This window comes from Palaemon carinicauda, unplaced genomic scaffold (assembly GCF_036898095.1).
Source record: "Palaemon carinicauda isolate YSFRI2023 unplaced genomic scaffold, ASM3689809v2 scaffold427, whole genome shotgun sequence".
Classification (NCBI taxonomy): domain Eukaryota; kingdom Metazoa; phylum Arthropoda; class Malacostraca; order Decapoda; family Palaemonidae; genus Palaemon; species Palaemon carinicauda.
In genome coordinates, this window is record NW_027171681.1 from 57501 (window position 1) to 72500 (window position 15000).

General features: G+C 34.6%; 1 protein-coding gene across 4 annotated transcripts in view; it reads right to left on the bottom strand.

Annotated features, from left to right (window-relative positions):
* The window catches only part of LOC137636884 (long-chain-fatty-acid--CoA ligase ACSBG2-like), a 38526-nt gene that overhangs the window by 17447 nt on the left and 6079 nt on the right, over positions 1 to 15000 (bottom strand). The window contains exons 1-7 of one of the 4 annotated variants that reach the window (XM_068369240.1): positions 10840 to 10882; positions 6360 to 6429; positions 4572 to 4747; positions 2657 to 2790; positions 2030 to 2193; positions 1079 to 1232; positions 239 to 477 (exon numbers count right to left, since the gene is read on the bottom strand). In XM_068369240.1, the coding sequence (XP_068225341.1) occupies positions 239 to 477; positions 1079 to 1232; positions 2030 to 2193; positions 2657 to 2790; positions 4572 to 4747; positions 6360 to 6422 (930 nt within the window). In that variant the 5' untranslated portion in view covers positions 6423 to 6429; positions 10840 to 10882. Of the gene's footprint in view, positions 1 to 238; positions 478 to 1078; positions 1233 to 2029; positions 2194 to 2656; positions 2791 to 4571; positions 4748 to 6359; positions 6430 to 10839; positions 10883 to 15000 lie in introns of those variants that run through there. The other 3 variants (XM_068369242.1, XM_068369239.1, XM_068369241.1) reach the window with 3 other exon arrangements.

The following is a 15000-nucleotide window of genomic DNA, read 5'->3' on the forward strand; positions in this document are numbered from 1 at the left end:
AGAGTCCCACCCAGCCATTACCCCTTGCCAGTACATGGGAGCTTGTTTTTTTTTTCTTTCTTTCTTTCTTGGCAAGCGATCGTCATTTTTGGTTTTTGGTCGCATGTAAAAAAAAAAAAAAAAAAAAAAAAAAAAAAAACACATCATCAAGCTCCTATGTAGTGGCAAGCGGTAATGGCTGGGTGGAACTCTACCGAAATATTACTCATTTTCATTCAAGCTTAAATATTAAAGTTACCTCGGAAAGGGTTTTTCCAAGTGACCCCTTCAGTGCATCCGGCTGAGCAAAGTAAATCGTTGCGGCTGTGTAAACGCTCATGAGCAAATCCAGTACCAGACCGGCTACATGACTCAGAGGAAGATACGAAACTGTAACACCAGTCGCCATTTTTATGCCAAAATGTTTACTGAACTCTTTAGTAATCCAAGTCAGGTTGTCTTGAGAACACATGACACCTTTTGGAGGTCCAGTCGTACCTATAAAATGATTTTTTTTTAATATATATATGAAAGTTATATATCTGGTGGACACCCTAGCCCGTGAAAACTTAGCTATTGACACAGGTTTATACAAACCAACGTAGAATTTAAAGTGTCATTTAAAAAAAAAAAATGGAAATGAGTTAAAAAGTATAACAATGATTAACTTATTACAAAGCAGACATTTTTATGTAGAAAACAAACTGGAAATTAGTTAAACAAGCAACAATAATTAACTAAATGAAAAAGAGATTCTTCTGTAGAAAACCAACTTTAAAGTGTCATTTTAAAAATACATGGAAACGAGTTAAAAAGTATAACATTGATTAACTCGTTACAAAGCAGACATTCTTATGTAGAAAACAAACTGGAAATAAGTTAAACAAGCAACAAAAATTAACTAATGAAAAAGAGATTCTTCTGTAGAAAACCAACTTTAAAGTGTCATTTTAAAAATACATGGAAACGAGTTAAAAAGTATAACGAGGATTAACTCGTTACAAAGCAGACAATCTTATGTAGAAAACAAACTGGAAATAAGTCAAACAAGCAACAATAATTAACTAATGAAAAAGAGATTCTTCTGTAGAAAACCAACCTGATGTGTAAATTAATGAGCAACACTGATTAACAGCTTGTAAAGACAGCCGCTCATTGAGCTCATCGTCTCTCTCTGCAAGGCCTATTGCCATTAATTCTGCCCACGACAGCACTCCTGGGGCGCCAGGAACTCCTGACCATTGTACAATAGCCTAAAGAGCAGAAAGCATGTTTAGTCAGTAAGATTAGTCCTGGTGAATAAAGGAGTATATATAATAAGGAAATCTTTTTCCAGAATGAAAATTAGTTTTTTTAATCATAGGACAAAAGAATAAATGATGATGCAATAGCTGTACCTCGAAATATGATATTTGGTAAGACTTGACTTTTAGACTGGTGTATGTATATATATATATATATATAAATATATATATATATATATATATATATATATATATATATATATATATATATATATGTGTGTGTATACATATATTTATATATATATATATATAGCTATATATACATATATATATATATATATATATATATATATATATATATATATATATATATGCATACATATATACATATATATGTTATAAATATATGATCAACTTATGTGTATGTATAGCATGCGGATGTACTGTATATGTCACGAACAAATATAACCATTTTCGTATTGAAAATAAAAATAAATTTATTCCCGTTTCATGTTGCATTCAAGTGTAATTTTGCTAATGTTATTTAAGATGAACTTTTACTTGATACTAAAGGAATGAAATATCATAATCTCAGTTGTCCTATAGGCTATCCTGAGAGCTTGTTTCAATGAACAAATAACTCTTAACAATGTAACGACATAAAAAAAAGAAAAAAAAAATCTTGCAAAAAAAAAAATCTTGCAAAAAAAAATGCAAAAAAAAAGAAAAAAAAATTCTTGCAAAAAAGAAAAAAAAAATCTTGCAAAAAAAAAAATGCAAAAAAAAAAGAAAAAAAAAAATCTTGCCTTTATTTCCGGTAAGAATCTTTTTACTGCTAAAAATTTATTCAAAGCTATGGCATCTTCGACGAATATTATTTGTGCGCTACAGTTCTCTGCAATGTGCCTACAAGCTTCCGGCAAGTTTGAAGTATAAACGCCGGCTACCAAACCTCCGGCAAATATAGTACCTGAAATAGACACCAGTTCTTAGTTTCAGTATGTTATAAAAGGAAATAATGATTACAATATCATCTAAAGTATTAACCCTTTCACCCCCAATGGACGGACCGGTACGTCCTTGCAAAAAAACTTATTTACATGTTTTTGCATATTTCTGATAACTTTATTGAGAAACTTCAGGCATTTTCCAAAAGAATGAGACCAACCTGACCTCTCTATGACAAAAATTAAGGCTGTTAGAGCAATTTAAATAAAAAGATATAGCAAAATGTGCTTGAAAGTTCAACATACCTTCGGGGTAAAAGGGTTAATGATTTTATCTATGATGTATTTCAAATGTAGAGCTATAGATTGATATAGTAAACAAAGGCCAAGTATGTTTTAAATCGCATTTACCGGTAGTTTTAATCTCATTTAGTAATAAACTGACTACTGGTAAGGAGTTGTAAACAAGAAAAAATACTACTCTACCAAAATTAGCGATGGCCCACTCAGGAGAATTGAAGCCCATAATGCAAACTCCTTTGAATCTCTCGAGACCAAGTCTAATCAGTGCTTTTGCCACGGTTTTTACTTCATGGAAATATTCCTCCAACGTCCAGTACCTGTGCAGATGTAATTTTAAAGTTAAATTCTTAAAGGTCACTCGTAAGTGGCATGAGCAAGGGACAAGTCATTGGGTAGTAAGCGGCATTGGCAAGGGAGAGGTCATTGGGTAGTAAGCGGCATTGTCAAGGGAGAGGTCATTGGGTAATGAACGGCATGGGCAAGGAACAGGTCATTGGGTAGTGAGCAGCATTGGCAAGGGGCAGGTCATTGAGTGGTCGAATGGCATGAGCAAGGGAGAGGTCATTGGGTAATTAGCGGCCTGGACAAGGGACAGGTCATTGGGTAGTGAGCGGCACTGGGAAGGAAGAGGTCATCGGGTAATGAGCAGCATGGGCAAGGAACAGGTCATTGGGTAGGGAGTGGCATGGCCAAGGGAGCGGTCATTGGGTAACGAGTGGGGTAGCATGGACAAGGGACAAGTCATTGGGTAGTGAGCGGCATTGGCAAGGGACACATCATTGGGTAATGAGTGACATGGGCAGTGGACAGGTCATTGTGCTATCACACGATATCATGGACACTGAACACACGCCTCTGAGAACCGTCCAAATCCTCAGTTTTACCTAAGCTTGGATCAGAAAAGACCATGTAATGGATACTGATGATTGCAGTTAAACTTTAGCCCCTCCCCACAACCCTTGTCCTTAATCAATAAAGACGACAAGGTAGAGTTAACTAGTGGAAGCTTTGGTTAAAATCGAGACTCGCAAATTACGAGTCTCTGTTTGGAGGGAGAATCCCTCTATGAGAAATTTGAGTAGTAAATCTGGCGTACTCTCTCTCATTTTATGGACACTTGGCCGTCATTTTTATTTTTTGTTACATTCAATTTTGATAAGGAACCCATCTTGAGAAAACTGCTTTTGGCTTTTCTTAAAAAGGAGCAGGATATTGAGATTAAATTCACACGAACACTGTGTGAACATGGTATAGGACACTGCTTGACTGATTTTTTGCTAGTCCTTTAAGTACTTGATTAATGAAAATGTGCATAAGAGTGAAATTATTGGTTGAAGATTGATGCAGTGGTCATTTACCGAATCTAAATTTCCCACTTATATACCTAAATGCTTGTATTCCGTGTTACTCTTAAACCGAGGTATTACTGTATATATATATATATATATATATATATATATATATATATATATATATATATACACACATATATATGTATATATATATATATATATATTATAAATATATATATATGTATATATACAAACTTATATATATATATATATATATATATATATATATTCTTACGAAACTGGTGTAGTATAAGGGTAAATATATTATATCTATCTATATATATATGTATATATATATATATATATATATATATACATATATATATATATACAGTATATATATATATATATATATATATATATATATATATATATATATATATATATATATATATATATATATATATGTATACATGCGTGTACGTGCATTAGTGTGTATATATATATATATATATATATATATATATATATATATATATATATATATATATGTATATATATAGTGTGCCTATATATACTCTGTATGTATATTTATATATGTATATATATAATGTTTATATAGATATGAATAGATATACAGATACACTTATCTTTCTTGCTCAATTCCAATAATTGGTTTCAGTAGTACAAAATTTCGACACTCGTCATTTCTAATTTCACCATCTCAAACACTACAAAACTATTTGACTAATCCAACTGATAATTCCCCTCTAAGTAAAACCCCGAATCTTCAAATCAGAACTTACTTCCAGACTTCATCTCTCTTGACAGCCATTGCAGGTTGTTTGGGATAATTTGTGGCGCTGTTTTTGAACATTGTATAGATGGATACTGGTTTATCCGATGCCATTCCATGTCTGGTCACATGTAGCTTCACTGGGTGGTGAGCCTCCCACACTTTGATAGCTGTTGCTGGCAGGATCTTGAAAAGAGATAATGTTTTCAATTAGTTAATGACTAGATTCCATCTTGATTACTTCATTTGCAGTATGCATGGTTGAATGATTCATGAAGTGATGATTATAAGGTGTTAATTACATGTGTGATAACTTGTCATGGGCTTTTTAATGACAAAAACAGATCGATGAAGAGTAAATTGGCGATATAAGAAATGAAGAGTAAATTGTTGATATAACAAATGTAGAGTTAATTTGGTGATACAACTATTGAAGAGTAAATTGGTGATATAACAAATGTAGAGTAAATTGGTGATATTACAAAGAAAGAGTAAATGGGTGGTATAAAAAATGAAGAGTAAATTGGTGATATAACAAATGTAGAGTAAATTGGTGATATAACAAATGTAGAGTTAATTTAGTGATACAACTATTGAAGAGTAAATTGGTGATATCACAAATGTAGAGTAAATTGGTGATATAACAAATGTAGAGTAAATTGTTGATATAACAAATGTAGAGTTAATTTAGTGATACAACTATTGAAGAGTAAATTGGTGATATAACAAATGTATAGTAAATTGGTGATATAACAAAGAAAGAGTAAATGGGTGGTATAAAAATGTAGAGTTAATTTGGTGAGACAACTATTGAAGAGTAAATTGGTGATATAACAAATGTAGAGTAAATTGTTGATATAACAAATGTAGAGTTAATTTAGTGATACAACTATTGAAGAGTAAATTGGTGATATAACAAATGTAGAGTAAATTGGTGATATAACAAAGAAAGAGTAAATGGGTGGTATAAAATGTAGAGTAAATTGGTGATATAAAAAATGTAGAGCAATTTGGTGATATAACAAATGTAGAGTTAATTTGGTGAGACAACTATTGAAGAGTAAATTGGTGATATAACAAATGTAGAGTAAATTAGTGATATAACAAAGAAAGAGTAAATGGGTGGTATAAAAATGTAGAGTAAATTGGTGATATAAAAAATGTAGAGCAATTTGGTGATATAACAAATGTAGAGTAAATTGGTGATATAACAAAGGAAGAGTAAATTGGTGGTATAAAAATGTATAGTAAATTGGTGATATAACAAATGTAGAGTAAATTTGTGATGTAACAAATGAAGAGTAAATTGGTGATATAACAAATGAAGAGTAAATTGGTGATATAACAAATGAACAGTAAATTGGTGATATAACAAATGAAGAGTAAATTGGCGATATAACAAGTGAAGAGTAAATTGGTGATGTAACAAATGAAGAGTAAATTGGTGATACAACTATTGAAGAGTAAATTGGTGATATAACAAATGTAGAGTAAATTGGCGATATAAAAAATGTAGAGCAATTTGGTGATATAACAAATGTAGAGTAAATTGGTGATATAACAAATGTAGAGTAAATTGGTGATATAACAAATGTAGAGTAAATTGGCGATATAACAAATGTAGAATAAATTGGTGATACAACAGATAAAGAATTAATTTGTTAAATTAATTAATCTTGCAACAAAGATATCTTAAAGTACAAGGATTCAGATCCTCAGATTAAAGATTTTAAACAATTTAATATAATGATCTTTACAATAAGAAAATACGAAAAGGAAAAATAATTACTCTTTTTACCTGGTCTGGTCCATCTCTTGGTTCAGGTTCAGTAAGTTCCTCCAAAGGGCCTGGTTCATCCATGGTTCTACTTGAAAAGGGGATTATTATTATTATTATTATTATTATTATTATTATTATTGGTATTATTATTATTATTATTGTCGTTGTTGTTGTTGTTATTTTATTATTATTATTATTATTATTATTATTATTATTATTATTATTATTAGCTAAGCTACAACCCTAGTTGGAAAAGCAAGATGATGTAAGCCCAAGGGCTCCAACAGGAAAAAATAGTCCAGTGCGAAAAGGAAATAAGGATATAAATAAGCGATATAAGAAGTACTGAACATTTGAAATAAAGTATTTAAAAAAAATTAACAACATTAAAGCAGATATTTCATATATAAACTATAAAAGGACTTATGTCAGCTTATTCAACATAAAAAAAATGCTGCAAGTTTGAACTTTATTATTATTATTATTATTATTATTATTATTATTATTATTATTACCCCCGCCAACAAAGTTGGAAGGAGGTTATGTTTTCGCCCCTATTTGTCCGTTTGTCCGTTTGTAAACAACTTTCTGGCAACGATTTTACTCATAGAGTAGTGAAACTTTCGGGGATTGATTGTTATGTTGAAACGTGGAAGTGACTCAATTTTGAAAGTCCTTAGTCAAAGGTTAAGGTCGAGCATAAAGTTGAGAAATAAGCTGCCGTGGCGGTGGTCTGCACTCAGAGTGCTTTTTTGGCTTATTTTTTTATTATTTTTTTTATTATTATTTTAATTTTTTATTTTTTTTTTTTTTGGATGCTTTCCTTATTGGGTCCCATAAGCATAAAGCATTTTACTTTTCCAAATAAGGTTTCTGTTTAATTCAAATTGATGCTGTCAACAGTAACAATGAGAAACTAGAGGGGCACTCAGTAGATCGCAGACTTCCGCCACGGCAGCTTATTTCTCGACCTTGACCTTGATCTTTGACCTTAACATGTATTAATTGGCGTGTATTTTCATACACTCAAATATGAACCAAGTTTGAAGTCTGTAACGACGATGTCCAAACTTATGGCCGATTACGTGAATTGTACAGTTTTATTAACAGTGACCTTGACCTTTGACCTTGACCTTCCAAAATTTAATCATTTCCAGCTTTTTACATAACAGTTAATCCCTGCAAGTTTCATTACTGTATTATGAAAATTGTGGCCAGGAAGCTTTTCACAATCAAACACATACATACACAAACGGGGGTGAAAACATAACCTAATTTGAACTTCGTTGGCGGAGGTCAAAATAATACAAGAGGAATTAAACTGTGATAGAAAGTAACTATTTAATAAGAAGCAAAAATATAATGTGTATTGTATTACAGTTCTGTCCGTGAGGAGAATAACAATGTGACATTAGCATCATATCTAAAGGCAGAGGAATCTTGACGTATAATACGTAGAATTAATGCTTAAAATATAATGATATCTTTATAGTTAAAAATATATATATATATTACAAAACCATTGATAAGATATCTTCATCAGATTCTGTGTACTTGGCCGTTATCAAAGTTTTTAATCTCATTGAATATGTGTATTTTTGGTACCCTGTAGATAAGAGGTACGGTTAAATAAACACTTAAAATGTGTGTCATGATCAATTGAAATAAAATCGGTTATGCAGACTCGTCGAAACTACAAAACTAAATGGGATAAGGGTAGTGGTAAGCAGCTCCTCTAGGCGAAGGACACTCCTAAATCAAACCATTGTTCTCTAGTCTTGGGTAGTGCCATAGCCTCTGTAGCATGGTCTTCCACTGTTTTGGGGTAGAATTCTTTTGCTTGGGGGTACACTCGGGCACACTATTCTAGCTTATTTCTCTTCCTCTTGTTTTGTTAAAGTTTTTATAGTTTATATAGGAGAAATTATAATGTTTATGTTCATGAAATATTTTATTTTCCCTTGTTTCTTTTCCTCACTGGGCTATTTTACCTGGTGGAGCCCCGGGGCTTATTGCATTCTGCTTTTCCAACTAGGGTTGTAGCTTAGCAGTTAATAATAATAGTAATAGTGCTGAATATGGGTGGGGTGAATGATAAAAACATAGGAAAACTTTGTATAAGACAAGCCTTTGGCTCTTGTACAAAGTCCACCCGAGCTGCTGCCAGATAATAACAGCTACTAAGTTCGAAAGCGCACAAAGTCATTCAAAAGAACTTGATTGTGTGAGAGAAGCCTTTGAATGTTCTCGTACAAAGTCCACATATGTTGGTACCAGATAATTACTGATACCACATTTAATAGCCCACAAAGTTGTACATTATGAACTTGCTGTTGTTCGCTTACAAAGTGCACCTCATGCATGCACTTGTATATATATATATATATATATATATATATATATATATATATATATATGTAGTTATATATATATATATATATATATATATATATATATGTAGTTATATATATATATATATATATATATTATAATTTACATTTGTACATACATATAAATGCGTGTGTATTTATACATGTGTATATCAATTTATATATAAATTTATATATGTATATGTAATATACTGCATATATATATATATATATATATATATATATATACTGTATATATGAATATATATATATGTATATATGTATATAAAATCTCAAATTTGTGTATACTGTACTATATATGTATATGTTATTATATGTACACATATATTTATATATATTCATACAGCATATACTTATCATCATATTGAATTAAAATCTTAAGATAGAGACGACTGGCGAAATCTAACCGAAGTCCTTGTGTCAATGGGGCTAGGAGATGATGATGATGATGATGATGATATTATTATTATTATTATTATTATTATTACTCGCTAAGCTACAACCCTAGTTGGAAAATCAGGATGCTATAAGGCCGAGGGGCCCCAACAGGAAAAATAGCCCAGTGAGGAAAGGAAACAAGGAAAAAATAAAATACTCTAAGAACAGTAACAACATTAAAATAAACATTTCCTATGTAAGCTATAAAAACTTTAACAAAACAAGAGGAAGAGAAATTAAATAGAATAGTGTGCTCGAGTGTACCCTCCAGCAAGATATATGCGTATACAACACAAATTTGTATATATATATATATATATATATATATATATATATATATATATATATATATATATATATATATATATATATATATATATACATTGTGTGTGTGTGTGTCTTTCGTGAGAAGTGGGTGGTTTTGTTTTGGGTCAGTGTACTATCGGCTTTAACCGGTGTTATTATGTGCTAAATAAGTTATCAATGGCAAAAAGTTTAGGGAGGAGATGGATATTTTGCATTGAGGTATAAGGTGAAGCAAAAAAAGACATATATGTAGAATATTCTATCAAAGAAAACACACACACACACACACACACACACAAAATTTATGTAATGGACAATTTTCGCCATTCAAATTTCAACTTGTGTTTTTGCTGAGTGGGCTGCTCTTAAAAGGGATCCAACTTATGTCAAGTCACGAAAAAAGATATTGTATCTTTAACCTATTATCAAAGCTGGTTGCGAGGTTGAATTTTCAACGAAAAACAAGGGTCTCTGGGACAACATGGTTTCTGTTCATGTGGGCGCAAGTTTTGGTCTCACATGTAAGCTCCCTGACGGTGCAGGTTTTGCGTGCAATTGGAGAGAGAGAGAGAGAGAGAGAGAGAGAGAGAGAGAGAGAGAGAGAGAGAGAGAGAGAGAGAGAGAGAGTATTAATAAACTGGAAATTGCACTCTAACAACCGGGAACAGAAGTCAGTTCCTGTTGCGCTTTAAAGGTTTAAAGGCCGTTCATGAATGGCAGAGGCGAGGGACACTGACATTGCCCTATCAAGCAGGACAATTCCCTAGAGACTGACCATATATACATATGATCAGGGCCCAAGCCCCCTCTCCACCCAAGCTAGGACCAAGGAGGGCCAGGCAATGGCTACTGATGACTCAGCAGATAGACCTATAGGCTCCACCAAACCCCCCTTCCTTAACTCACAAGGATGGTGAGATTGCAGCGACCAAAGAAACTAAAAGAGTTTGAGCGGGATTCGAACCCCAGTCTGGCGTTCATCAGTCAGGGACGTTACCACATCGGCCACCACAATCATGGAAAGGGTTCTATGTAGCTCCCATGCTTCATAATTGGGCATAGATTCCTTCAAGGATTCATAATTGGGCATAGATTCCTTCAAGGACATTCTAAAAAATTATTTTAGGCCTATACTTTCCTATCACTTGGAAATTTGTGTATTATGATGATATTTTGCACACATGTTTGAAAGCATGGGTACTCTACCCTGTTCAAAAGGCCTTCCTTAACTAGGCCTATACTTTACAGAGACTGTAACGTAGATATTTTGGTCTAAAGAATATTTATATTTTTTATGTACTTATTAGGTGAAGACAAGTCTAGATAACATTGGAACCAAAATGTGTAAAAAAATTAATGCTTACCGTGTCACTGTCTTACACAAACTAGTACGGAGCTATGAAAACCATGGTTTATCCATAAACCTTGAGTTTATCTTATCTACGTGATAAGAATTCGTAATATCTTCAAACGATACCTTAGCAGATCACAACATCTACTAATTCTGCATCTGTTAGAACATTGTGTGGTGACAGATCTTTGATCAACTATACATTTATAACACCTAGTGGGTTGGCCAGGGCACCAGCCACCCGTTGAGATACCGCTAGCGGCTAGAGAGTTATTGGGTCCCTGGGCTGGCCAGACAGTAGTACCTTGGATCCTTGTCTCTGGTTACGGCTCATATTTCCTATGCATACACATGCACCGAATAGTTTGGCCTATTCTTTACATATTCTCGTCTGACCTCATACACCTGACTACATTGAGATTACCAAACAATTTTTCTTCGCACAATGGGTTAACTACTGCAATGTAATTGTTCAGTGGCGACTTTCCACCTGGTAAAGGTAGAAAAGACTCTTTAGCTATGGTAAGCAGCTCTCCATGACATTCCACTGTCTTGGATAAGAGTTCTCTTGCTTGAGGGTACACTTGGGCCCTCTGTTCTATCTTATTTCTCATCCTTCTAGTTTTTTTGAAGATTTTATAGTTTATGTAAGAAAGATCTAATTTAATATTGTTTCTGTTCTTAACGTATTTTATTTCGATTGTTTATTACTTCTATTGTAGTTTTATTTATTTCTTATTGGGCTATTTTTCCCTGTTGGAGTCGTTGAGCTTATACCATCTTGCTTTTTTCAACTAGGGTTATAGCTTAGCTTGTAATAGTAATAGGGATATTAGTAGGTTGGCCAGGATACCAGCTACCCGTTGAGATACTACCATTAGAGAGTTAATGGGCCCTTTGACTGGCCAAACAGTACTACATTTGAGTCCCTCCCTCCCGAATTACGGATCACTTTCCCTTTCTCTGCACATACACTAAATAGTTTGCCTATTCTTTCCACATTATCCTCAGTCATCTTACATCTGATAACACCAAGATGACCATACAATTCTTCTTCCCCCAATGGGTTAACTACTGCAATGTAGTTGCTCACTGGCTAATTTACTCTTCGTAAAGTATATATATATATATATATATATATATATATATATATATATATATATATATATATATGTGTATATATATATATATATATATATATATATATATATATATATATATATATATATATATACACTTAATGCACGGCCTGATTGCACATAAATATTTGTCATAAGGGAAATTTTTTTTTAAAGGTCACTCATGCACTGTTTAAGGGATAGTGACAGTGCCCTAGCAGGACACAGCCATAAAGAATGATCACATATACCATATACAGTATACATATGATCAACATCCTATCAAATTAGGATCAGGGAGGGCCAGGCAATGGCTCCTGATGACTCGACAGGCTTAATAAAAGAATGGAAAGAGTTTTTTTTTTCTCGTATAGACAAGTCTTCCAATTATTTTGTATGCGTATCTCTGCATACCGTAACAATTCTTTTCGCTAGTCCCGAGAGGGGGTTAGATATGTTTCTCAAAGGTTTTTTAACATTCAGGATATAGCAGAACAAATTTTAGTGTGAAAGTAAGATCTGAATATCGAAACTATCAACCTAGATGTGACGATGAAGTCTATAAATTAGAACAGAAAAAGAAACAGACATCTTTCTTTTCGCAAGTACAAACTGCTCCGTTTTGGTTAACACAAGATATATGGGACGTAAGAAAACGAACAGCAAAATATTTTTAAGGATTGGATATAAATCGTCAGACTACTTCTTGCAAATGAGAGTACCATTTTATCAGGAGGTTCATGCTTCCAAGCTATGTGTTGTTCGATGTGGCTGTGGAAGGGCACTTCACAAATTCATGAAGTGTAATTGCTACCAAATTTTAAGATATTAATGGATTATGCTCAGGGTTGCATATTGAGCATAAGAAAGCCTTCAGAGATGTGGTGTTTTAAGGCTGTCAGCTGGACAAACACAGGAGCGAAGGCCTAAGAAATCATAGAGAAAGACCATATCTTTAGAACAGCAGAAAACTGTGGGCGAGGAAGACCTCATCCCCAGGACAGCAGTGCCTAAGAAAGAAGTGTGTGTGTGAGAAAGACCATATCTTTAGGACAGTAGAAGACTGTGGGTGAGAAAGACCACATCTTTAGGACAGCAGTGTCCAAGACAGAAGTCTCTGGGTAAGGAAGACGATATCTTTAGGACAGCAGAAGACTGTGGGTGAGAAAGACCACATCTTCAGAATAGAAGTGTCTAAGACAGAAGTCTGTGGGTAAAAAAGACCATATCTTTAGGACAGCAGAAGACTGTGGGGGAGAAAGACCACATCTTCAGGAGAGAAGTCTTTAAGACAGAAGTCTGTGGGTGAGAAAGACCATATCTTTAGAACAGCAGAAGACTGTGGGGGAGAAAGACCACATCTTCAGGAGAGAAGTCTTTAAGACAGAAGTCTGTGGGTGAGAAAAACCATATCTTTAGAACAGCAGAAGACTGTGGGGGAGAAAGACCAAATCTTCAGGAGAGAAGTCTCTAAGACAGAAGTCTGTGGGTGAGAAAGACCATATCTTTAGAACAGCAGAAGACTGTGGGGGAGAAAGACCGCATCTTCAGGAGAGAAGTCTCTAAGACAGAAGTCTGTGTGTAAGAAAGACCATATCTTTAGAACAGCAGAAGACTGTGGGGGAGAAAGACCACATCTTTAGGAGAGAAGTGTCTAAGACAGAAGTCTGTGGGTGAGAAGGACGATATCTTTAGGACAGCAGAAGACTGTGGCTGAGAAAGACCACATCTTCAGGAGAGAAGTGCCTAAGACAGAAGTCTCTGGTTGAGAAAGACCATATCTTTAGGACAGCAGAAGACTGTGGGTGAGAAAGAATACATCTTCAGGACAAAAACGTCTAAGACAGAAGTCTCTGGTTGAGAAGGACCTCATCTTTAGGACAGCATAAGACTGAGGGTAAGAAAGACCTCATCTTTAGGACAGCAGTGCCTAAGACAAAAGTCTGTGGCTGAGAAAGACCACATCTTCAGGATAGAAGTGTCTAAGACAGAAGTCTGTGGTTGAGAAAGACGATATCATTAGGACAGCAGAAGATTGAGGGTGAGAAAGACCACATCTTTAGGACAGAAGTGTCTAAGACAGAAGTCTCGGGTTGAAAAAGACCACATCTTCAGGACAGAAGTGTCTAAGACAGAAGTCCGTGGGTAAGAAAGACCATATCTTTAGGACAGCAGAAGACTGTGGGGGAGAAAGACCACATATTCAAGAGAGAAGTCTCTAAGAAAGAAGTCTGTGGGTGAGAAAGACCACATCTTTAGAACAGCAGAAGACTGTGGGTGAGAAATACCACATCATCAAGAGAGAAGTCTCTAAGAAAGAAGTCTGTGGGTGAGAAGGACGATATCTTTAGGACAGCAGAAGATTGAGGCTGAGAAAGACCACATCTTCAGGAGAGAAGTGCCTAAGACAGAAGTCTCTGGTTGAGAGAGACCATATCTTTAGGACAGCAGAAGGCTGTGGATGAGAAGGACCACATCTTTAGGACAGCAGAAGGCTGTGGGTAAGAAAGACCACATCCTTAGGACAGCAGAAGGCTGTGGGTGAGAAAGATCACATCTTTAGGACAGCAGAAGGCTGTGGGTAAGAAAGACCACATCCTTAGGACAGCAGAAGGCTGTGGGTGAGAAAGATCACATCTTTAGGACAGCAGAAGGCTGTGGGTAAGAAAGACCACATCCTTAGGACAGCAGAAGGCTGTGGGTGAGAAAGATCACATCTTTAGGACAGCAGAAGGCTGTGGGTGAGAAAGACCACATCTTTAGGACAGCAGAAGGCTGTGGGTGAGAAAGATCACATCTTTAGGACAGCAGAAGGCTGTGGGTGAGAAAGATCACATCTTTAGGACAGCAGAAGGCTGTGGGTGAGAAAGACCACATCTTTAGGACAGCAGAAGGCTGTGGGTGAGAAAGATCACATCTTTAGGACAGTAGAAGGCTGTGGGTGAGAAAGACCACATCTTTAGGACAGCAGAAGGCTGTGGGTGAGAAAGATCACATCTTTAGGACAGCAGAAGGCTGTGGGTGAGAAAGACCACATCTTTAGGACAGCAGAAGGC